The sequence below is a fragment of the Lepidochelys kempii genome, chromosome 1 (assembly GCF_965140265.1).
Source record: "Lepidochelys kempii isolate rLepKem1 chromosome 1, rLepKem1.hap2, whole genome shotgun sequence".
NCBI classification, from domain to species: Eukaryota; Metazoa; Chordata; order Testudines; family Cheloniidae; genus Lepidochelys; species Lepidochelys kempii.
In genome coordinates, this window is record NC_133256.1 from 324592963 (window position 1) to 324615917 (window position 22955).

At 44.1% G+C, this 22955-nt stretch overlaps 1 protein-coding gene across 1 annotated transcript in view; it reads right to left on the reverse strand.

Annotated features, from left to right (window-relative positions):
- The window catches only part of CDHR3 (cadherin related family member 3), a 62312-nt gene extending 41866 nt beyond the window's left edge, over nt 1–20446 (reverse strand). The window contains exons 1-7 of the mRNA XM_073331857.1: nt 20375–20446; nt 16115–16317; nt 13474–13642; nt 8776–8867; nt 6972–7066; nt 6757–6861; nt 923–1074 (exon numbers count right to left, since the gene is read on the reverse strand). Coding sequence (XP_073187958.1) covers nt 923–1074; nt 6757–6861; nt 6972–7066; nt 8776–8867; nt 13474–13642; nt 16115–16317; nt 20375–20444 — 886 coding nt within the window. The 5' untranslated portion in view covers nt 20445–20446. The remainder of the gene's footprint in view (nt 1–922; nt 1075–6756; nt 6862–6971; nt 7067–8775; nt 8868–13473; nt 13643–16114; nt 16318–20374) is intronic.
- Between the last annotated feature and the right edge of the window lie 2509 nt (nt 20447–22955).

Genomic DNA, 22955 nt, shown 5'->3' on the forward strand with positions numbered 1-22955 from the left:
TAGCAAGAAGAAAAAGTCACTGAGCCTGATTCTATTCTGTCCTGTGCTTTGTGTAGTCATTTACAACTGCACCAATCAGATTGAAAGTGCTACCAGCTCGGAAGGGTAGCATTCACTGACGCAGCTGTAAATGACTTGAGGAGAACCCGGTATGCATGGGCAGAAGGAAAATAGGGGGCAGAAGTGTTTCTCTCCTGTTATATGAGCTCTTCAAGTCTTCTGAGATGTCTCACCTGGGGGAAATAATGGATTTGAATTACAGGGCTTCTGTAGGTCATATCCTGGGAGGGGATTCAGCCTGCACCATGAAGAACATTAAAGTCCCAGTCCTTAGCCCCCTGATCTGACCACGTTGTGTTGCTCTCATGGTTCAAAGAGGCATAAAACTGCCCTAAGAAGGCAACTGAGGAGACCGCTTCCCTAGGGGAAACCCAGGCTACATCACTATCTACATCACTCCCTCCCAGCCCACTGCTGACGAAGTACGCATGTTGCAGGCAGGACCAGAGGTGGCTGGAGTGTGCCCTGAAAATCTCCAGCCAGCGCAACAGCCCCTTGGGGAATTCTGCAGCCAACACAGATTAGGAAAATGGTGGGGCTACACTAATTTATTCTGGAGGTGCCGGGGGGGAACAGCCCTCAGTATCAGATGAGTTTAAGCCACTTTTGCCTCTTTCCCCCCCCCCCCCCCCGATTTTTCACTTCCATGTTGAGCACAGCTCAGCCAGACCCAAGGACCTGGCCCTAAGAATGTGTTAACCCTATATAAAGTATGCTGCTTCTTCATATGGGCAGCGACAGAAGGAAATAAGGTAACTTAAAACTGGAGCCAAAAGAGTTTTTCTAACCTAGATTGTTTCCTTTCGTTGTACCAAAAGGCAGAGATAGATTGAAAGACAAATAGTATTTTTGTTTGTCTTACATGGATTTATGGCAAAATGCGTATTAGGTGGACTGATGCTGTAGACAAGTCTGCTGATAATCCCTTCATCATCATCTGGATCTTTAGCTGTTATATTGGCAACAACAGTTCCTGGGCTGTTTTCCTCTGGAATCCTGTAGACTCTCTCTTTCCTAGAGTAGACAAAGAAGTTCAACAGAGGCAAATAAATATTCCCCCACGTCCCTTGCTAAGTGTCAATATTGCTTGAGAGTCATAGAATTGTAGATGTCAGAAATAGAAGAGACCTGTTAGATCATCCAATCCATCTCCTGGCAAATGGATTAGCTGTTTTCATTCCATCCACATACAGGTTAAAAGATAAAAATAGCGGCAGCGGTATAAGGAATCTTGCTACGGAATAAATACGGTCACTGCTGCCAGGACAATATCATTTTAAAGAACTTGTCTCAGTGGTGCAATAAACTTTTTAAATGACAGGGTCTGCTTTCCCCTGACTGAGCATTCCCAGAACTCCAGGCAACATTTGGTTCACTTTATTTATAAAATCAGCTCAACATATTCACCCTGGCAGGGCCAGATTTCTCCTGAATGAGCTTATGGCCCAGGCATTGTTTTACATGCAGATTTGCATGGTTACTTGTGATTATTGCAGCTGCATGTACAAATGAGTATTCTGATGTGCAATTGCAATCACTGCATGTGCAAAAGTAGGCATGGCAGAGCATGCGCAAAACTATGCAAGGGCCTCAGGACTCCCCTAATGGAAATCTGACCTATTTTATTGAAAATAATGCACATGTCTTATGGCCCGCTGTGGCAAGGTGCTCACTGAAGTCAAAGGGAGTGGAGGGTGCTCAACACTTTCCAGAAGTGCTCAGCATCTTTACTGGCAAACGTCAACATTTCAATGAGCTTCCCATGTCATTACTTAACTAGTTAATCATTCCATAGTCCATGGCCCCCAAGGAAAGCAGGGGGCAATATATCATACTCTGAAGGACAATAGACATGGGGTAGCTTTGACCAGCCAGGGAAGTGAATTACAAAGCCTAGTTCATCTGTGGAGGATATCGTGGCTCTGGTCCCCAGATTTTCGAATGTAGGAACTGCTAGGGACAGCACGCAAGCTGCCCTAATTGTTACATCAGCACACAGGGAAAGAGGAGGGAAGCCACATAGAGCTTGACAGATCAAAGACAACCTGAATTTCACCTAGAAGCAAACAGGAAGGTAGTGAGGTCTATGGAGAATAGACACAATAAGTTCCAACTCATTTAAATTCCAATTTTTAAAAAACTTGCCCTCTTTGTGACTGGAACCCACACCACCTACCCACCCCCACAGGCAGTCCTAGCCATGACATAGAGTGGTTATTCAGCCCTCCACAGGGTCTTGCATGGAGAGACAGGAAGCTTCTGAGCACACTGCAGGTAGTGCTGAATGCCAACACCACTGTGCCATGGGTTTGGCCACTTCCTTTTGAGATATATCTAGACTACGTGCTGTTGCTGATCTATCAGCCTCCTGCCAGTAGCTTTATATAGGATGCTTCAGGCAATGCCTTTTAGACAAAGACTACAATGTAATTAAGAGAGAAACATATTTGCTTTCTTGTCTCCTCCTTTGGTTTCCCATTCTGAGGAACAGATTTTCAAAGGGTTGGCTGCCAATGTAGGATTTTGCACACCAAAAACTGATGTGTTTGCATATCTTGTGGGCACTATTAAAAAGACCCTTTGAAACTTTCACCCTAAAAGCTTTGATCAGAAAAAATGAAAACAGGTTTGTAAACTTGTCAGGTTTTCCCAAACTCCCACCACAGCTCTAATCATGATAGAGTCATGAAGTTCAAAGCCCAGGCATGCAGCTCACATGTGTTTTTGTATGTGACTCAGTAGTGATATGGGAGGTCAATTAATGAAGTGTCATTTTATCTTTGGAAGCTCAAGCTCTTAACAAACAGCTTGAGCTGTGCTTTTTGGTTTGTAATACCAATAGAAATCCTTATTCTGAATAGGAAGAGACCATTTCATTCAGGGATCAACCAGATACCAGTGATTCTCTGTTCTATATAAATATTGTTTTTTACATCTAAAACACGAAGTCATTGCTGTTATTCATTAGCTTAGGATATAGTATGGTTGAAAAGGTAGCTAGATATTTAGCATAATACCAGTAGTCTTTCAAGTCTCCTGGATAAAATAACAATAATGGCAACTTTTGGAGGGGGAAAATCAGTCTAGAAAACAATGTGGTCCTACAGGTACAAATGGTGTTTCTGAAATGTAGGCTCCTCCTAGTTGTATGTGACCAGCACACTAACGTGGGGCATTTACATTTAAACCTCTCTCTGCTAATTGTTTCCTTCATGCATTTCAAGTATCAAATAGGCAGGAAGAAAAAGCCACATTTCTATTTATAATACTTTGTTCTTCTATTTCACCAAACATCTCAGGCTTTACAGGTCATACCCAGATCCTTGGCCCCAATTCCAGCAGCTTTCCACTGGTCAGGCAGCACAAAGCAGCCAGAGGGGCAGCTGGAAGTCTCTTGGCATGGTGATAAAACAGTGTCGCTGGCTTCTCCCTCCTCTGTATAGAGGGCAGGGCTGAACCTCACTGCACTCTGGCTGATCTTCACAGGCATAATGGCCTGTGGAGGGACGTTACAACCTAGCATGGATTAGATCAGCCCTTGCTGTGCCCTAACTTGTGCCAGGTTGCCACCAGGATCAGGAGAAGAATTAGAGCCTTTCTCTGTGCAAGTGAAGATTAAGGCCCTTAATTCTAACACTGCTTTGAGGTAGATAACCTCTATAAAATGGATACAATATTTCAGTGATTTGTCCAAGACCACACAGGCAGTCGTTAGCAGAGTCAGATCAAGAATTTGGGAGTTCAACCTACCAGGCACCTGCTCTAACCATTATAGCCCACATTCCTTTCCACTGTAAAATAACCTTGTTGACACCAAAACTTGCTCAGGGTGGCTGCCGGATCAGGCTCTGCAGGGAAGATAGGCAGGTGAATGCCTATCTTCCCTCAGTTCATGGATCGTGCTGGGAGTTAGGCAGGAGACAGGTGTCCAGACCCCTAGAGGGAGGCAGCAGCTCACATGTCCAGAGGCAGAAAGGTAGCTAGGGAACTTTTACAGAAAATGTTTAGGTACCTAAAGGTGGCACCTGAGTAGGGGGTGTCACGGAGTCCCTGGGTGATGCTCTGGAACTGCTCCCCATGAAGCCAGTCAGGACTCTGGGGAAGTCTCCTTTCTGTGAGCAGCCTGTCTTCAGGACACACAGCTCACACGGCTTCCACCTTCCTGGGTCTGACCTCAGAGCATTCAGCATACTCTGCCCCTCCGTGTGCTTCCCACAGCAAGTCCGCTCAGGCGGGGCTCCTGGGGAAGCCAGAGGGTCCTACACCCCAGCTTCACAGTCAGACGTGACTCCCAGCCAGCCAGTAAAACAGAGGTTTATTATACGACAGGAACATGGTCTAAAACAGAGCTTGTAGGTGCAGAGAATCGGACCCCTCAGCTGGGTCCATTTTAGGGGCAGTGAGCCAGACAACCATGTCTGCCCTTCACTCCATGTCTCCAGCCAGCCCCAAACTGAAACTCCCTCCAGCCCCTCCTCCTAGAATCATAGAATATCAGGGTTGGAAGGGACCCCAGAAGGTCATCTAGTCCAACCCCCTGCTCAAAGCAGGACCAATTCCCAGTTAAATCATCCCAGCCAGGGCTTTGTCAAGCCTGACCTTAAAAACCTCTAAGGAAGGAGATTCTACCACCTCCCTAGGTAACGCATTCCAGTGTTTCACCACCCTCTTAGTGAAAAAGTTTTTCCTAATATCCAATCTAAACCTCCCCCACTGCAACTTGAGACCATTACTCCTCGTTCTGTCATCTGCTACCATTGAGAACAGTCTAGAGCCATCCTCTTTGGAACCCCCTTTCAGGTAGTTGAAAGCAGCTATCAAATCCCCCCTCATTCTTCTCTTCTGCAGGCTAAACAATCCCAGCTCCCTCAGCCTCTCCTCATAACTCATGTGTTCCAGTCCCCTAATCATTTTTGTTGCCCTTCGCTGGACTCTCTCCAATTTATCCACATCCTTCTTGAAGTGTGGGGCCCAAAACTGGACACAGTACTCCAGATGAGGCCTCACCAATGTCGAATAGAGGGGAACGATCACGTCCCTCGATCTGCTCGCTATGCCCCTACTTATACATCCCAAAATGCCATTGGCCTTCTTGGCAACAAGGACACACTGCTGACTCATATCCAGCTTCTCGTCCACTGTCACCCCTAGGTCCTTTTCCGCAGAACTGCTGCCTAGCCATTCGGTCCCTAGTCTGTAGCTGTGCATTGGGTTCTTCCGTCCTAAGTGCAGGACCCTGCACTTATCCTTATTGAACCTCATCAGATTCCTTTTGGCCCAATCCTCCAATTGGTCTAGGTCCTTCTGTATCCTATCCCTCCCCTCCAGCGTATCTACCACTCCTCCCAGTTTAGTATCATCTGCAAATTTGCTGAGAGTGCAATCCACACCATCCTCCAGATCATTTATGAAGATATTGAATAAAACCGGCCCCAGGACCGACCCTTGGGGCACTCCACTTGATACCGGCTGCCAACTAGACATGGAGCCATTGATCACTACCCGTTGAGCCCGACAATCTAGCCAGCTTTCTACCCACCTTATAGTGCATTCATCCAGCCCATACTTCCTTAACTTGCTGACAAGAAGTTGGCTTTGTCCTCTTGGCTTTGTTCCTTTCCCAGGCCAGGAGGTCACCTGATTCCTTTGTTCTCCAACCCTTTAGCTCTCACCTTGCAGGGGGGAAGGGCCCAGATCATCAGTTGCCCGGAAACAGGGTGTCAGCCATTCTCTGTGGCCAGACTCCTGCACACACCTGCCTTCTAGGGCTCTGCAGTGATCATACACCCTTACCCCACCACCTAGATACTTAAGAACTGCATAGGGGAAACTGAGGCACCCCCACACTATTCAGAGGAAACATTAAGAACAGTCCCACTTCGTCACAGGGGGCTTATGCATTGCAGTGGACCCTAAAATTGGGACTTAGGGCCTGGATCCATAAAGATATTTAGGCTCCTAACTTCCAGTTTAAATCGATGGCAGTAAGGAGTCTAAGTACCTTTGTGGATCCGAACCATAGACCTTATTTTGACATTCTGCACAGGGGTGAGTTTCAGCCAGACAGAGTGTATGTCTTCATGCTTGACTTAGCATCAAACACAAGCTTTGAAAATTAACTGTAATAACATGTACAGGGATAATGGAAAGAAACTGATAAAAACGTCCAACAAGAGACTAAGAAGTCATAACAAAATGAAAATAGTGTTTTAGCAACAGTTATTAGAATAGTTATTAATGTTTGCCAGAAGCTGGGAATGGGTGACAGAGAATGGATCATTTGATGATTACCCTGTTCTGTTCATTCCCTCTGAAACACCTGGCATTGGCCACTGTTGGAAGACAGGATACTGGGCTGGAAGGACCATTGGTCAGACCCAGTATGGCTGTTCTTATGTATTATCATTAGTTTATTATTATGTGTATGGTCGTGGCACCTCAGAGCCCCAGTCATGGAGCAGGACCCCACTGTGATAGGCTCTGAACAAAAAGATAGACCCTGCCCCAAATAGCTTACAATCTAAGTTTAAAAAAGATGGATATAGAAAGAGGGAGAAGTACATGGAAACAATGAGACATTGTATCAGTTAATGGCTATGCTATAGAGTCTCCCAAAAGGTTGAACCAATAATGCTGAGGCTGAAAAGTCTGAGAACTATGTGTATTTTTAGGGTGCAAAGTGATCGTTTCACTTACGTGGTAAAGTAAGGTGTTTCGTCATTGGTGTTAATGATGTTGACTATCACTGCCCTGGTGGTGCTCAGCCCTAGGCGGTCTGTCACTGTTATGTTTAACAAATAACTGTTAAATAAAAACAAAATCAAACCAGAATCACACCGTGGATTACATGCAGTAGGTCTCTGTTAACAATGAACAACGAGAATGATCAGAGGATCAAAATGAATACTTACAGATGTGGATCTCTCTCAAAATCAAATTCTTTTGTGGAAGAAATGGTTCCAGTTTGAGAAACCATGAATGGCTGTGACACAGGGGTACATGAATACTGGAATAAAAGGATTATGAATTAGTATCTGTATCTTTTTAAAACATCCAGCCATTCATTCACTGGCATACAGAATGGATCAAGGAAATATATGCCCCACATTTACAGTATTCCCAGAACTCTGTGTATGGAAATGTACAGGCATCGTGGTCACCAGCAGGATCAAACCCAGGACATTCATCACCAGAAACACAAGCCACTGTCACTTGAGCTATAGAAGTAGATCTTCTGGTAAATAGCAAGCAGGGCATGACAGTGGTCCCCATTAGAAAGAGACATGGTCACATACCAAGCTAGTCATTGTGTCACATTTTTATCAGAATAATTCTCACCCCCACTCACATTGCGTCGACCTAACTACGTTGACCCTGACTCTATGTTGCTTGGGGAGGTGGTGTTATTAAATCAGTGTAATGGGGCACTTATGTCATCAGGAGCCAAATTCAAGTGGAGAGACACCCACAGCTAGGTTAACGTAAGGTGCCTTGAGTCAACCTAACTGTGTAGTGTAGCCCAGGCCTAACTTAACAAGTGATATTCTAGAACATACAGCATCAAATAATGATAAGCCAGGTGATCAGTAAAGTGTTCTTAAAAATCCTACAGCCTTATGAAAGACCTGCTCAACTGGTGCTACTCCTCTTGTGTTACTTCTTTGACAAACAGAAATGAAATAGAACCGAGTGTAACCAGAACTCATCTCCTATTGTGATATGTTTAACTGAAGTTGCTGAAAAAGCGGCTGAGTAATCTAATCAATTAAGCTAACAAATTCTTATCAATGGACCACTCTAGTTTTCCTGCTGGGAGTATTATTGTACCAGCAGTCCATCATTTCTGCATGTGCGTCTCCTTATTATGACTGGGATTTATCACAGATTCAAAGACTTTTGCTTATGAAGAATTCACTGCAGTTATTTTTCTCTTTCATTGGCAATAATCGTTAATCTAGAGCTAAATCCTGAGGCCTTTACATCTTTTCTTATTCAGTCAAACCCACATTGACTTCAGTGGGAGTTTGACTGAGAAAAGACTGAGTAAGGAGGTCAAGAATGCAGCTCCTAAAATGTAATTGGTCTTTTGAGTATTGCTACAGGCTGAAGTAACACCTGAAGTGTCTGTTTGTGATAATGTTGTATCTTTCACCAGTTTCTCAGGTAAAAGTCTGCAAAAAGTGACTTTTCTGAAATTCCTGCTGATTTCCAGAACCTTTTCATTTTTTTAAGCTGTTGGCCACAAATCACACTGTATTGCTTTCCAGATGGCTAAATGCTGAGGTTTCATTGCATGAAGAGTTATTTCCCCAATGTTTCATTTAAAAGAAACTTCAATGTAACATAAAAGATTAAAAGCCCCATTTAACCCTTACTCTGAAAAGGGGTTTTGGAGACAGTTTGTAAGAAAGACCCCGTTACCTGCTATATCTATGGTGGGTCATAGCAAAACCCTGTCTCCAAACTCTAACTTCAGGGTGTTCAAATTTTAAAACCTACTCCATACCCCAGTGGTGAGAGATTGGTCCCTTCTTATCAAAAATAACATTCTGCTATTCTAGCTTATTATTTAAAATGTTTCATTTCAACTGACAATATTCCGTTTTCTATATGCCTGATGAGTGAGTTCAGAGGAGAAAGTTCCTGGGAATTAGTTATACTTCAGATGCAGTGGATTGCATTGTCTCTCTCTCTTTTTTCCTTAATTAAACTTACTGTGAGTTGTGACTGTTCAGGATCAGATGCATCAATCTGGTAAATAACTCCAGGAGGTGTTCTATTTCCCTCCAAGATATAGATCATTACAGCTGGATGAATAGAAATATAGTCAATGTTAATTTTATCTTTAAAAAAGACACAGGTATCAGAACACGTCATTACCTGATGCATGTACTCACTCTGCAACTCTGTCTAATTCCAAAATAAACAAAATACCCAAACACACACCAAAACAACACACAGCTGGGTCAAAAGAACATGCCCCCATGCTGTAAATAGACAACCATCAATATTTGTGATTATGAAGCTTACATCACTGACAGACAGAGCATATCTTGAACTGGTCATTGGTAAATGACCTGGGCTAGCTTGAATTTTTATGTCATTGGGGGATTGTGACCAGTACCACCCACCTGCCTCAATGAATGGGAAACCTGATGGGGCCAGCAGCAATTGGGTTAGGCCCAGTTGAATGTGGAAAGAGAACATGTGCTGAGAGGATGCAGGGGTGCCCTTCCCCTTCAAAGTCTCTAGTCACTGGTTGGCAAGCTTGGGGAGGAAGGGATCTGACTGGTCCCTCACTCTCCTCTTTCATTAATTTAAACCCTAGCTTCGGCCTCGTGAAGCCTCTTGCTTTTTGCTCCATTCTAGCAGCCTCACCCTTCGTCCCCTGTACTAGCAGCCGTGAAGCTGTGTTTTGTGGCTGCTATGGCTCTGATTGTTTGCCCGCTGTAGGGTCAGGAATGAATTTTTTTCTTCCTGTAGGGGCCAAACTGGCAGAGGGCTGGGGAGTTTTTTGCCTTGCTCACAGCATCCTGGAGGCACGGTTAAGTTAAATAAGAACAGAGTTTAATAATTAATACTCAATAAGGATGTTATTTCATCGCAACTTGCCGCTAGTTTTGAGTGTGGTTAAAAGGATAAAAGGGATGGTTCGCAGAAGTAAAAGACCTGGGATTTTACTGGTGGGCCTTGTGTTCATGGGATAGGAGGAGACCCTGAGGCCTTTGTGGGCTGAGGTTCCCCCCTTTTCGTACCCTTGGTCCCCCTTGTGGGCAGGAGTAGGACTCAGAAAAACGAACTGAGTCCTAGGGGTAAGATGAAGAGAGCCTACATGAGTGGTGGGTTATTGGGTAGGGAATCCTTTAGCCCCCACACTGGAACCACTTAAAATGCCTGGTAGGTGAGAGTATGGCTAACAGGATAGATAGCAGCCCTCCCAAGTGTTAAATGTAATAAAGTTGTGGCCTGATGCTTTAAAATCCATCCTTGTGTTTGTCCTTTTTCTTCACTGTGTCTACGTCAATTCAGTTCATATCATGAACTGCTAGGACTAGGATCTCATGTGCTACATCATTGGAAACATGGGAACCCCAGCTTTCCTAAGACGTATAGGAATTATTGCTAGTATGGGCAGTTAATGAGTAAGCGGACCTTTAACTCATTATTTACTGTAGATTTTTTCATGTCTGCTGTGTCCTGTGCTTATAGAATATTAATCTGTCCCTGACCCTGACTGGCTGCTTGTGCCCAAAGGAGCAGCAGTAATCCCCAAACAGCAGAATGAGGATTCCTAGATGACAGTGATATGAATATGAAGTTTAATGAGAAACAGACACATTTTAATAACCAGTGAATGTGCCATCAGTGTTAACGGCAGCTGGTATTGATAACTAACCCCACCCAGTTAGACAACTCCTATGTCTGTGTTCACTGATTTACTGCAGCTCTAGCTGAGTGTTAAACTGATGCAATTATTTTTAACAAGCTCCCAAATATAGCATGTTTCATGCTGCGCCCATCCCCTGAAGCATCATCATGTCAAATCTCATTATTATTTTTTACAGTAGCACCCACAACATGCTAGGCACTGTCCATGCTCTGAAGACCCAGGCCCTTCTCCAAGGAGTTTATTTTGTCTCTTGTACAAAGTATAGTAAAGAAGCAAGAACTCCAGGGATGCTTACATGTTATTTGTTAAACTGGCTGTTTTCCAGCTAGAAATGGGCCTGAACCAAAACCTGTACTGGCTCTTAATCCTTAACTTTGGCAGGGATCAGTATTTAAACTTAGATCCAAACTTCATCACTGGCCTCTGCCAGTGAGCCAAAACCCTGAAATAACATTGCCATTCTCCCACCTATTGAGGAGTTCATAAGCTGGCTCCATATTTTGTGGCTCTGGCCCATCTGTATTTTTGGGTAGGAAAAAAAAATCTTTGAATGTTTAATAATTCATTGCTGTTCCATATACACACACACACATGTTAGAACACTGAAGTTTCAAACTGAAACTCTTAAAAGTCAGGAAGTGACAAAATTATGATTTCTCTTGTAACCTTAATTCTGCCCCTTTATATATGTATATGTTATACAGCCTTCAGTTACATGATGTCATGGTATAAGTTCTGCAAGTCCCCTCATTACTGAGTGAGCTAGATAGGTGCTCAGTGAGCCAGGCAGCTGTTTGATATTTACTTTTATCCTCTTTGAGATGTGGGGCCATGTACTGAACATACACTGCTCTCCTTCCAAACCCCACCCTGAATGAAGAAGGGATTTTTTGAACTCCAGCCTCCTTCTCAACACCCTGAGCAATTGCTGCAGTGAATGAAGCAGAGGTGCTCCAAGTTCCCACACATTGCACCCTCCCCCGCCCACACACACACACACAGAGCTGGGCCAATATCACCGATCACATGGAGATAGTATTTTTGGAACCCTGTCTCTTTCCTTATGCACTATCACAGATCATAATCCCCATGACCTTACATTTAAAACTGATTTCCCACATAAATTTCTCTCACACACATGCAGATTCACTGTACTGCTGTGCACGCCGGCTGAACACTAGCTTTATTGTCTTTCAGAAACTCTTGCACATGCACAAAGTACATTTATTTAAACCTTTGTTGCTTCTCCAAATCCAATTCAGTTTTCAACAAGGCACAAAACAGTATGTCCATAACAAAGTGGCTATGCCTGGTTCCATAGAAGGAACTCGAATGTCGAGACACTCAGCATCACAATGCCTAACTTTTAGGTGACTAAAAAACACAGGAGCAACACTGCAATCTGAAAGGCCTGGGTTAGCCACTAGACTTCTATATGAGGAGATAGATAGGTGCCTCAGAATGTGATCCACAAAAGCCAACAGGCTAGGTGGGGATCTGCCTAAAATAGCCAATGGGAGATGCTGATGGGGGGTGGGGAGCATGTCCTAAGCCCCACACCCTCAGGTCAGATTTCCATGCCTAAATCCGGGCTGCTAGGAGGGGCCTATCTTTGTTTGTGATTTACAAACTGGGAGAAGGTGGGTGTTTGGCCACTTAAGTCACATGCAGGGAACAATCAGAGGCTGCCTAAATCCACACACAACAGCCAGGCTTGGGCAGGAGAAGGAGCTCCCTTAATATTTAACCCAAGGGTTAGGGTACTCGCCCGGGATGTGGGAGAGCCCTAGTTCAAGTGCCCAATGAGGAGAAGGGATTCAAACAGGGATCTGCCACTTCTCAGGGGAGTGCCCTAACCACCAGGCTATAGGCTCTTTTTCTGGCCCAATTAATATTTAATTGTTCAATTATTTAAAGTGGAACAACTTCAACAGGAGAGATTGAGGGAGACTGCATAGCCTAGGGCACTCACCTGAGAAGTGGCAGATCCCTGTTCAAATCCCTTCTGCTCAGAGGCACCAATTTTTCATTTTTCTGGGTGGATGCTCCACGCCCACTCTGCCCAGAGGCCATGCCACTTCCCCCAAAACCCCACCCTCGCTCTTCCTGTTCCTGGCCCCACTCCGTCCTCTCCCCCCAGCATCTTCTGCTCGCTGCCAAACAGCTGATCGGCGGGTGGGTGCTGAATACCCACTATTTTTGTTCCGTGGGTGCTCCAGCCCCAGAGCACCTGTGCAGTCGGTGCCTATGCTTCTCCTCATCAGGCAGAGAGAGGACTTAAACTGAGCATTGCCCCCATCCCAGCTCAGAACCCTAGCCACTATGCTAAAGGTTATAAGGGAGGGCCTCTTTTCCTGCCTCACACCCCAGCTGTTTCATGTGGAATTAGGCAACCTCTAATCAGGCCCCACAAATGATTTAGGTGGCCAAACAGTTTGTCTTTCCCCTGGTTTGTCAATCACTGTGTGGCTTAGGTGGGAGATTGGCACCCGGATGCGCAGAAGGAGGTTCAGATGCAGAAACTTAGATGGCAAGAGACTTTAGGTGCCTAGATGGTTAGGCGCAGCCAAGGGGAGTTTTGTGGATTGCTGTGATGCCTAAAAATAGTACTCGGATGTTTATGTACTTGTATGGATCCCACTCTACCTCCCTATCAAATGGGAAGTCTCTAATAGCTGCCACTAAGACACTTCAACGAATCAAAAAAGCTCATAAATATTTATTGTTATCACTAGCACTGCTTTCTTTTCACTCTTTTGGTATTTGAAAATGCCTAACCCATTTTTAGTGCAAGTCTCAAGGAGGGAAGTCACTCCCTGCATGAGATCAATCACTAAATTTCAGCTGAAAACATAAAACAGGTAACAACCACAGTGACCCTCTAGAATGGAAATATTTGGCCAATCTTAACTATAAGCATTGCTAGGCATTCTGTCTATAACATTTAGTGATTAAGGTTTAGTTTCCCAATGTTGTAATTTCAAGCATTAGTCTCTTTTGTTACTTTCAAGCAGTTCTCTTACTTTGGTTTGCCAAATTGCCACGAAACACAGGAGGTTCATTAACATCTGTTATTTGGACAGTAAGTATTTGAAGGTCACTTGCCCCAGCTGTATCACTGACATAAATCTGCAAATCAAAGCTGTTTGGCATAGTTTCATAATCTAGAACAGGATCTCCAGTGGTAACAACCTGAAATGTAACAAATTATTAGTAGCACACTATGCAATCAAATCTGTAATTATTGTATATAGGAATAAATACATATAAAAAGGTGCCATGTTGGACTGGTTAAAGACTGAGGGCTACAGGAAGATGCACCAACTGAGGGGGTACTGCAGTAGGTCCCTGTTGGACTATTAAAGACTGAGTCCAGGGAGGACTGAAGGACATTTTGGACTGTATCCCCCGGAAGGGCTTTGCTTGTTTTGCACATGGAGAGAGTGTGACTTGGCCGGAGGGCTGAGTCACCGAAGTCCCACTTAACAAACGCAGTGGCTGATGGGTCGCTGTGAGCAGAGAAAAAAATCGCAGGCATGCACACCCTCAACCAGGGTGCGCTCGTGGGAGGTGGGTGCCACTCTGTCACACAGTCTAAATGAGAATCTAGATATTTCTAAGCAGATTGGGTCCTGCTTAATAGAAATATACCTCCAATTCACAACAATTAAACATTTTCACTGATTTCATGAACAGTGTGGTAAGCTATATATTCAGCTTTGATGCTGCTGTTTTTAGATGCCTCTCCAATGAAGAGGAAAGAGATGCTCAATTGTCCTTACAGTGCACGATGGAGAAATACAGCATGTTATCTGGAGGTGAGCTGGACCACTCTTTGCGCCTCTGAGCAGGAACAATTCTACCTCCAACTACCGATTGCTGCTGCTGTGGGCCTGGAGAGGGGGAGCCTTAGCTATACACTGCTCAAAGCAGGAGACTTGGTGCATGGGCTAGCATGTTCCTGCATAATGTGTGGGGAACCTGCTCTGCTGCTTTTGTTCTGTGGGTGGAGGGTAGGTAAGAATCTCCCTATGCTCTCCTCCCGCTCTCGCACCACAGCAGCAGAGGGCTGTGAAAATAGAGATTCTAATTGTCAGCCCCCATAATTCATGCATGAAAATAGCCTTCCCCATATCTCAGCAAAGACTTAATAGTAGAGTGTAGTTCTGGGGTATCTCATTACTAGGCGTTCATTACTTTTACAAAATATGGTACTACACATTCATTAGAATATTATGCAACAGCATAAATAATTAACACTAACTACGCTTGTCCAGTAAATGAGCTAATTACATTTGTGCCGCATCATCCTAGCTTTTTAAATCATGTTTGTTCACTTGCCTACTAGTTTGCAGAACTTAGTAATTCACAATGGAGTCATTGGGACAGATTTCAGGGCACATCTACACTATAGCAGCACAGGTATGGTTCTGCAGTGTAGATGCATCATACATTTTCAGAAGGGGGGGTTTCCCTTTGGGGTGACCAGATAGCAAGTGTGAAAAATCTTGGAGAAGCGGTAGCTAGGGTGATGGAAGAATTCTTCTGTTGATCTAGCTGCATCTACCATGGGGGTTAGATCGACCTAACTACATCACAGAGGGTGTGAAAATTTTCACAGCCCTGGGAGATAAAGCTAAGTCGATCTATTTTTTTAGGGGTAAGGAAGGCCTCAATCTGGTGTTGCTGCACCTTTCTGCTTTAAGCTAACTTCTTGTCCCTCGGATCCTGCAGCTGATCTGTACTGCCTCCCAGTAAGTTAGGGAACCTGGAGAACTGCTCTAGCTTGTTCCAGCTATGCTGCTGTGCAGAGCCCCCAAGGGCCCTGCCAGTAACTGAGGATATCTGGGGCCCAAGCTATACCTCCCTTCCCCAAAGATGCCATCTGAATCAGCAGCCAGGAGGGTGGCAAACCATCCCTTTGGCAGCTCTATGAAGTCCAAGGATTCCTCAGTACTGAGGGAGCCTTCAAGGGGCTGATTAAACTGGATTCAGCTTAAGTAAGGTTGACAATCTTCCCCATTAAGGTGAGTTAGTAAAATTCTGTTATAGTGCAACAAGTTGGATTCAATGAGGGCCTGATTCTGAGTTTACATTACCTGATCCACACAGGGGTAGGTAAGATCAGAATCAGGCCCCAGGTGCTTTTATTCACCTTACAGAGTAGCAGCCGTGTTAGTCTGTATTCGCAAAAAGAAAAGGAGGACTTGTGGCACCTTAGAGACTAACCAATTTATTTGAGCATGAGATGAAGTGAGCTGTAGCTCACTTCATCGGATGCATACCGTGCGTTTCCATGGTATGCATCCGATGAAGTGAGCTGTAGCTCACGAAAGCTCATGCTCAAATAAATTGGTTAGTCTCTAAGGTGCCACAAGTCCTCCTTTTCTTTATTCACCTTAGTATTTTTCAAAACAATTACTTCTGTGATATGTGGAACAAATATGGTGTTTGAAAACCAATAAAAAGCCTAGAAGCACTATCAGCTATTTGGGTGCTATAAGAGTTGAATTTCCTGTAATAGATACCTTGATCTGCTTTTGCAACTCTTACAATTAAATGATACATGAATAAATACGGTACCAATATCAGCTCTCAGTAATCCAAAGAGTAAGCATCAGTCTACAGACTAAACACATTGCCCAAGTTGAATTGAAAACTTACCTGGTAAGTATGTGTAGCTCCAGGATCAATCCGAAAAGCTTTCGTAAGTGGATTTGAGTTTATTATTAAAGGATATCCTGAAGCCACTTCAGAAGGTGATGGTGATAAAGTAACACTAAACGTATGAACCAAAACATAAGCTGAAGAATTTTCTGTCACATTGCCTGTAGCAGGCAAGCCATTAAGTGACAGTGTTTTTCCCCCTGCATATTTGAAAAGGAAAGTAAAATTACACTTCTGTGAAGGGTTCCAGAGTAGCAGCTGTGCTGCAAAAAGAACAGGAGGACTTGTGGCACCTTAGAGACTAACCAATTTATTGGAGCATGAGCTTTCATGGGCTACAGCTCACTTCATGCCCTCTCTGTGAATGTCAGCTGGGACAGAGCACACACCTTCTGCCACGTGCTGTGAACAGAAATGACCTGAAACTCTTCTCATGCTGATATGAATTGTGATGTTACACTGCTGTCGAACCCATGCAAGTGACAGGAGGCTCAAACTATTTATTTTCTGCTTAAATGCTGGGGCTCTGCCACTGCAAGTTACTGATGTTAATGCAGTATTGTTACTCCATTGCTTGTATTCGCATGATAGCTAGAAATATCAGTCACCTGATACCCCCTGCTGCTGCCTCTCTGCACTGAATCACATTAAAAATCAAAAGGAAAAGGAGGACTTGTGGCACCTTAGAGACTAACCAATTTATTTGAGCATGAGCTTTCGTGAGCTACAGCTCACTTCACCTTTGCTGGGACAAAGCAGGGAGGAGCAAGCCTTGCTCAGCCCAGTGAAGCATGCAGCCTGTTTGTTCACTGAAGGTATCCTCATGTAGCATTGGCCTATTAAAGGACATAGGTTATGGGTTTCAGAGTAACAGCCGTGTTAGTCTGTATTCGCAAAAAGAAAAGGAGTACTTGTGGCACCTTAGAGACTAACCAATTTATTTGAGCATGAGCTTTCGTGAGCTACAGCTCACTTCATCGGATGCATTCAGTGGAAAATACAGTGAGGAGAGTTATATACACACAGAACATGAAAAAATGGGTGTTACCATACACACTGTAAGGAGAGTGATCACTTAAGATGAGCTATTACCAGCAGGAGAGCGGGGGTGGGGGGGGAGAAAAAACCTTCTGTAGTGATAATCAAGGTGGGCCATTTCCAGCAGTTAACAAGAACGTCTGAGGAACAGTGGAGGGTGCAGGGCCGGGGGAGGGAGGGAAATAAACATGGGGAAATAGTTTTACTTTGTGCAATGACCCATCCACTCCCAGTCTTTATTCAAGCCTAAGTTAATTGTATCCAGTTTGCAAATTAATTCTAATTCAGCAGTCTCTCATTGGAGTCTGGTTTTGAACTTATTATTTTGAAGAATTGCAACTTTTAGGTCTGTAATCAAGTGACCAGAGAGATTGAAGTGTTCTCCAACTGGTTTATGAATGTTATAATTCTTGACTTCTGATTTGTGTCCATTTATTCTTTTACGTAGAGACTGTCCAGTTTGACCAATGTACATGGCAGAGGGGCATTGCTGGCAGAGGGGCATTGCTAGCACAGGATGGCATATATCACATTGGTAGATGTGCAGGTGAACAAGCCTCTGATAGTGTGGCTGATGTTATTAGGCCCTGTGATGGTGTCCCCTGAATAGATATGTGGACACAGTTGGCAACGGGCTTTGTTGCAAGGATAGGTTCCTGGGTTAGTGTTTCTGTTGTGTGATGTGTGGTTGCTGGTGAGTATTTGCTTCAGGTTCAGGGGCTGTCTGTAAGCAAGGACTGGCCTGTCTCCCAAGATCCATGAGAGTGATGGGTCGTCCTTTAGGATAGGTTGTAGATCCTTGATGATGCGTTGGAGAGGTTTTAGTTGGGGGCTAAAGGTGATGGCTAGTGGCGTATTGTTATTTTCTTTGTTGGGCCTGTCCTGTAGTAGGTGACTTCTAGGTACTCTTCTGGCTCTGTCAATTTGTTCCTTCACTTCAGCAGGTGGGTATTGTAGTTGTAAGAATGCTTGATAGAGATCTTGTAGGTGTTTGTCTCTGTCTGAGGGGTTGGAGCAAATGCGGTTGTATCGTAGAGCTTGGCTGTAGACAATGGATCGTGTGGTATGGTCTGGATGAAAGCTGGAGGCATGTAGGTAGGAATAGAGGTCAGTAGGTTTCTGGTATAGGCTGGTGTTTATATGACCATCGCTTATTAGCACCGTAGTGTCCAGGAAGTGGATCTCTTGTGTGGACTGGTCCAGGCTGAGGTTGATGGTGGGATGGAAATTGTTGAAATCATGGTAGAATTCCTCAAGGGCTTCTTTTCCGTGGGTCCAGATGATGAAGATGTCATCAATGTAGCACAAGTAGAATAGGGGCACTAGGGGACGAGAGCTGAGGAAGCATTGTTCTAAGTCAGCCATAAAAACGCTGGCATACTGTGGGGCCATGCAGGTACCCATAGCAGTGCCACTGATTTGAAGGTATACATTGTCCCCAAATGTGAAATAGTCACAAAGTTCACCCACCAGGTTTGCCGTGACATTATCGGGGATACTGTATTCAAAAACCAGTCGGAGAACACTTCAATCTCTTTGGTCACTCAATTACAGACCTAGAAGTGGCAATTCTTCAACAAAAAAACTTCAAAAACAGACTCCAACGAGAGACTGCTGAATTGGAATTAATTTGCAAACTGGATACAATTAACTTAGGCTTGAATAAAGACTGGGAATGGATGGGTCATTACACAAAGTAAAACTATTTCCCCATGTTTATTCCCCCCCCCCGCACCCCCCACTGTTCCTCTGACGTTCTTGTCAACTGCTGGAAATGGCCCACCTTGATTATCACTACAAAAGGTTCCCCCCTCCCCCGCTCTCCTGCTGGTGATAGCTCACCTTAAGTGATCACTCTCTTGTTACTGTGTGTATGGTAACACCCATTCTTTCATGTTCTCTATGTATATAAATCTCCCCACTGTATTTTCCACTGAATGCATCTGATGAAGTGAGCTGTAGCTCATGAAAGCTTATGCTCAAATAAATATGTTAGTCTCTAAGGTGCCACAAGTACTCCTTTTCTTTTTATTAAAAATTATGAATTTCTTTTAAAAAAAAATCTTGAGACCTCTTGCTTTGCCTTCTGATTTCTGAGCCTTTATGGTACACTCAAATTTTACTCTCTTGAAAGCTGAGATCCTCATGCAATCTACAGATTAAAGCAGTTGGGACTTACAGGGGAAAACACCAAATATCATGAGACTCATGAGAGTTGGCAACACTGTTTTTAAAGCAACTTAGTGACTAGAAAAAAAGGAGGAGAGCCAGCAATGTGTGACCAGCCAGCTCTCTGCAAGCACCAGCCAGTGCTTAGTGGTCCATGGACAACAGTTTAAGAAACCTCTGCTGTAAGCAATCCATTCTTCTTTGCTGCTTGTTAGAAGGTCTATTCTTTGTGTATCTGTAATGCTCTCATGCTGAACCCAAATACTGATATTGCCAAGTTAACATGCCATGGTCTGGGTTTTGTGGGGGGTGGGTGAGAGGGTTTGGTTGGTTGGTTGATTGGTTGGTTTTTAATTCACCAACTGTTCACTAACATGAACCTAGAAAAAAAGTCTAAATTCTACTGGCCTGATTCTTATCGCTTTGTACCTGGTACAGTCATTTATATCTGTGCAAAGTGGGTATAAAACACTACCAGTCTGATTTTTAGTGTAAATGACTACATCAGTGTTTAAAAAGCGACCAGATCAGAAGAGGGTATAAAATGTTACCATTTACACAAGCTTTAAGGTGGTGGAGAACTGGGCTCTATACATGTCTTTATGGCAAGGTCTTCTTAAAACTTGCTACAAACATAGGTCAAGTTCATGTCATTTTAAAAACTACAATTTTTCTTTAATTCAATTAACCCACAAATGAAATATGAACAAAACCTGGAGCTGCCTAAAGTGAACTGACTTTGCTTTTTTGAAAATTCACCTGCTTTCCCACCCCAATACGCTCATCTTGAACCATGGATGTTATTCTGTAGCACAGCATCCGGCATAATATTATTGTAATGGTATATAAATGATCACAATGGGCCGAAATCTCCTGACAGTTATACTGATGCAGCCCCATGGCTCACTGCAGTCCGGTAACAAAACAGCTGTTCCTTGAACTCTTTTGTCAAAAGTTCTGATCTCAAAAGTACACTTTAGGTCCCTTAAGAGAAACTATAACAGACAAGAATGATTTAAATTTAGCAATGGAATAAAATAGTGTTCTTACCAGATATTCTTCCCAACAAAACCAAAAGAAGAAAAATGTTCTGCCTCTTCCCTAGAATCCTGCCATCCATAGTCCTAGGATGTGAACTGAAAGAAGATCTGGGTCTTATTTGCCTCAGTCTGCTTCAGCTCCACCTAAATTTTTCTTCCTTGTCATGCTGTCCAGTAAGAAATCAAACAAAGGTTCTGCCGTATCTAAGGGAGTTTCTAAACACCATCAGCCTGTTTGCTCTTCAGTGGATGGCTCCTTGCTGACATACCATAAAATATCCCTTAAACTGCAATCCTTTTAGAATGACAAAGAAGGAGGGGAATAGATAATACAATGCCAGCTTGATAATTCTGAGGAATGAGGTGTTCTCTCTCCATAGACCAGGGACAATATTGGGTGCAGCATTGCATGTTTCCCCATGCTGCTAGTGTGTTTCACACCTGTTCTGGGGTGTCAGAGTCATTTAGGACTTGTCTACACTAGAAGGGTTTTGCCACTATAGTTATATTGGTATATCCATTCTCACAAAATCCTCTAGTGTGCACTCAATGTATCGTTATTGCTTATGAGAGCACAGGGCTTTTCCCTTGCCTCTGTTCTGCAATGACATGAGCAGGTCCCGCTCCCTCCATGCTCTGTGTCATAACTTTTGTCCTGTATTTTCTCTCTTCTATAAATATATATTTGAGTCTGTTGGTTTGGTTCTTCCTTTGTCTGAATGCCCACACAGATCCCTTTGCCAACAATAGATCAGTGCTCATGTGCACAGTTACATAAATCAGACTTCTCCACAATCAGTTTGCAAACACCTAGAAGATAATAAGGTGATAAGGAACAGTCAGCATGGATTTGTCCAGAACAAATCATGTCAAACCAACCTAATAGCTTTCTTTGACAGGGTAACAAACCTTGTGGATAGGGGAATAAGCGGTAGATGTGGTATATCTTGACTTTAGTAAGGCTTTTGGTACTGTTTTGCATGACCTTCTCATAAACAAACTAGGGAAATGCAACCTAGATAGAGTTACTATAAGGTGGGTGCATAACTGGTTGGAAAACCATTCTCAGAGAATAGTTATCACTGGTTCAAGCTGGAAGGCCACATCGAGTGTGGTCCCACAGGGATCAGTTCTGGGTCCTGTTCTGTTCAATACCTTCATTAATTATTTAGATAATGGCATAGAGAATACACTTCTAAAGTTTGCGGACGATACCAAGCTGGGAGGGGTTGTAAGTGCTTGGAGGATAGTATTAACATTCTAAATGATCTGGACAAACTGGAGAAATGGTCAGAAGTAAAAAGGATGAAATTCAATAAGGACAAATGCAAAGTACTCTGCTTAGGAAGGAACAATCAGGTGCACACATACAAAATGGGAAATGACTACCTAGGAAAGAATACTGCAGAAAGGGAACTGGGGATCATCATAGTAGTGAATCACAAGCTAAATATGTGTCAACAGTGTAACACTATTGCAAAAAAAGCAAACATCATTCTGGGATGTATTAGCAGGAATGACGTAAGCAAGACACGAGAAGTCATTCTTCTGCTGTACTTCACACTGACTTCAGGGACAATGTGGCAGGAAAACAAGGGACACTGGCTTAGCAAAGGAATTTCTCAACCACAGCAGCTCTGCCTTGTCACTCTCTGAGCCTCATGGTACATCTATGATAATAATGATGCCCACGCTCTCCTCCACTCCCCCCTACTCCATCAGCCCCCCCCAACATCTCGTCAGCCTCCTGCTGTGATGGGACACCGCCCCCCCCCATCCCACTGACAGCAAGCCGAACAAGTGTCCCTGCACTCAGGCAGTGCCAATTAGGCACACCTGTAGAGGATGCTCTACTTGGAGAAGGGGAGCTTCAAAAGGTGAAGTGGGTCACAGACAATGTGGGGAAGTTTGCCCAAGAAGAGAGGCTGCTGGAGACCACTAGCGAGCCCAGTAGCCAGGGGAGTCCAGCCCAAGACAGTGACTGGCTTTTCCTTCCTCCCCCCTCTTAGAGTAGGGCAGACAGACACTGCAGCCCTGAGAAAGGATCTGATGTCCACTCTCTGTCAGTTCCCCGTAGCTGGACCTGAGGAGCGGTGCCAAGAACAGGAGGTAATTAGAATCAGAAAGGACCCTCGAAGTAAGCCCAACTCCCGCTGGAAAAAGTGAGCTTGCTCGGGAATGGGGATTCCAGAAAGGACCCTAGGGCATGAGTTTTAAAGAGATGATGGCTGAGCCCAAGCTGCGAGCCAGCTGACTACAAGTGGTGGCGAATATGGGCAAGATGTCCTATGCCTGATACAAGGCCTTGAGACAGAAACATGTTTCACACCAGACCTTGGGGAGGGATTATCAGTCGATATGGACCCTGAGCACCGGTGTAAGTGGATGGTAGAATGACAACAGCAGCAGGCCAACCAGCAACAGCAATTTCAGCAGCGAACATTGCTGCAGTGGATGATCCAGCAGCAGGCCCAGCCAGCACAGCCGCAGCAGCTTCTGAAGGCGATTGCGACCCACCAGCAAGAACGCCAGAGTATCTTTCTGTTGCAATTTAAAAACCCCTTTCCCTGAACAGGAAGGCCTAGCATGGC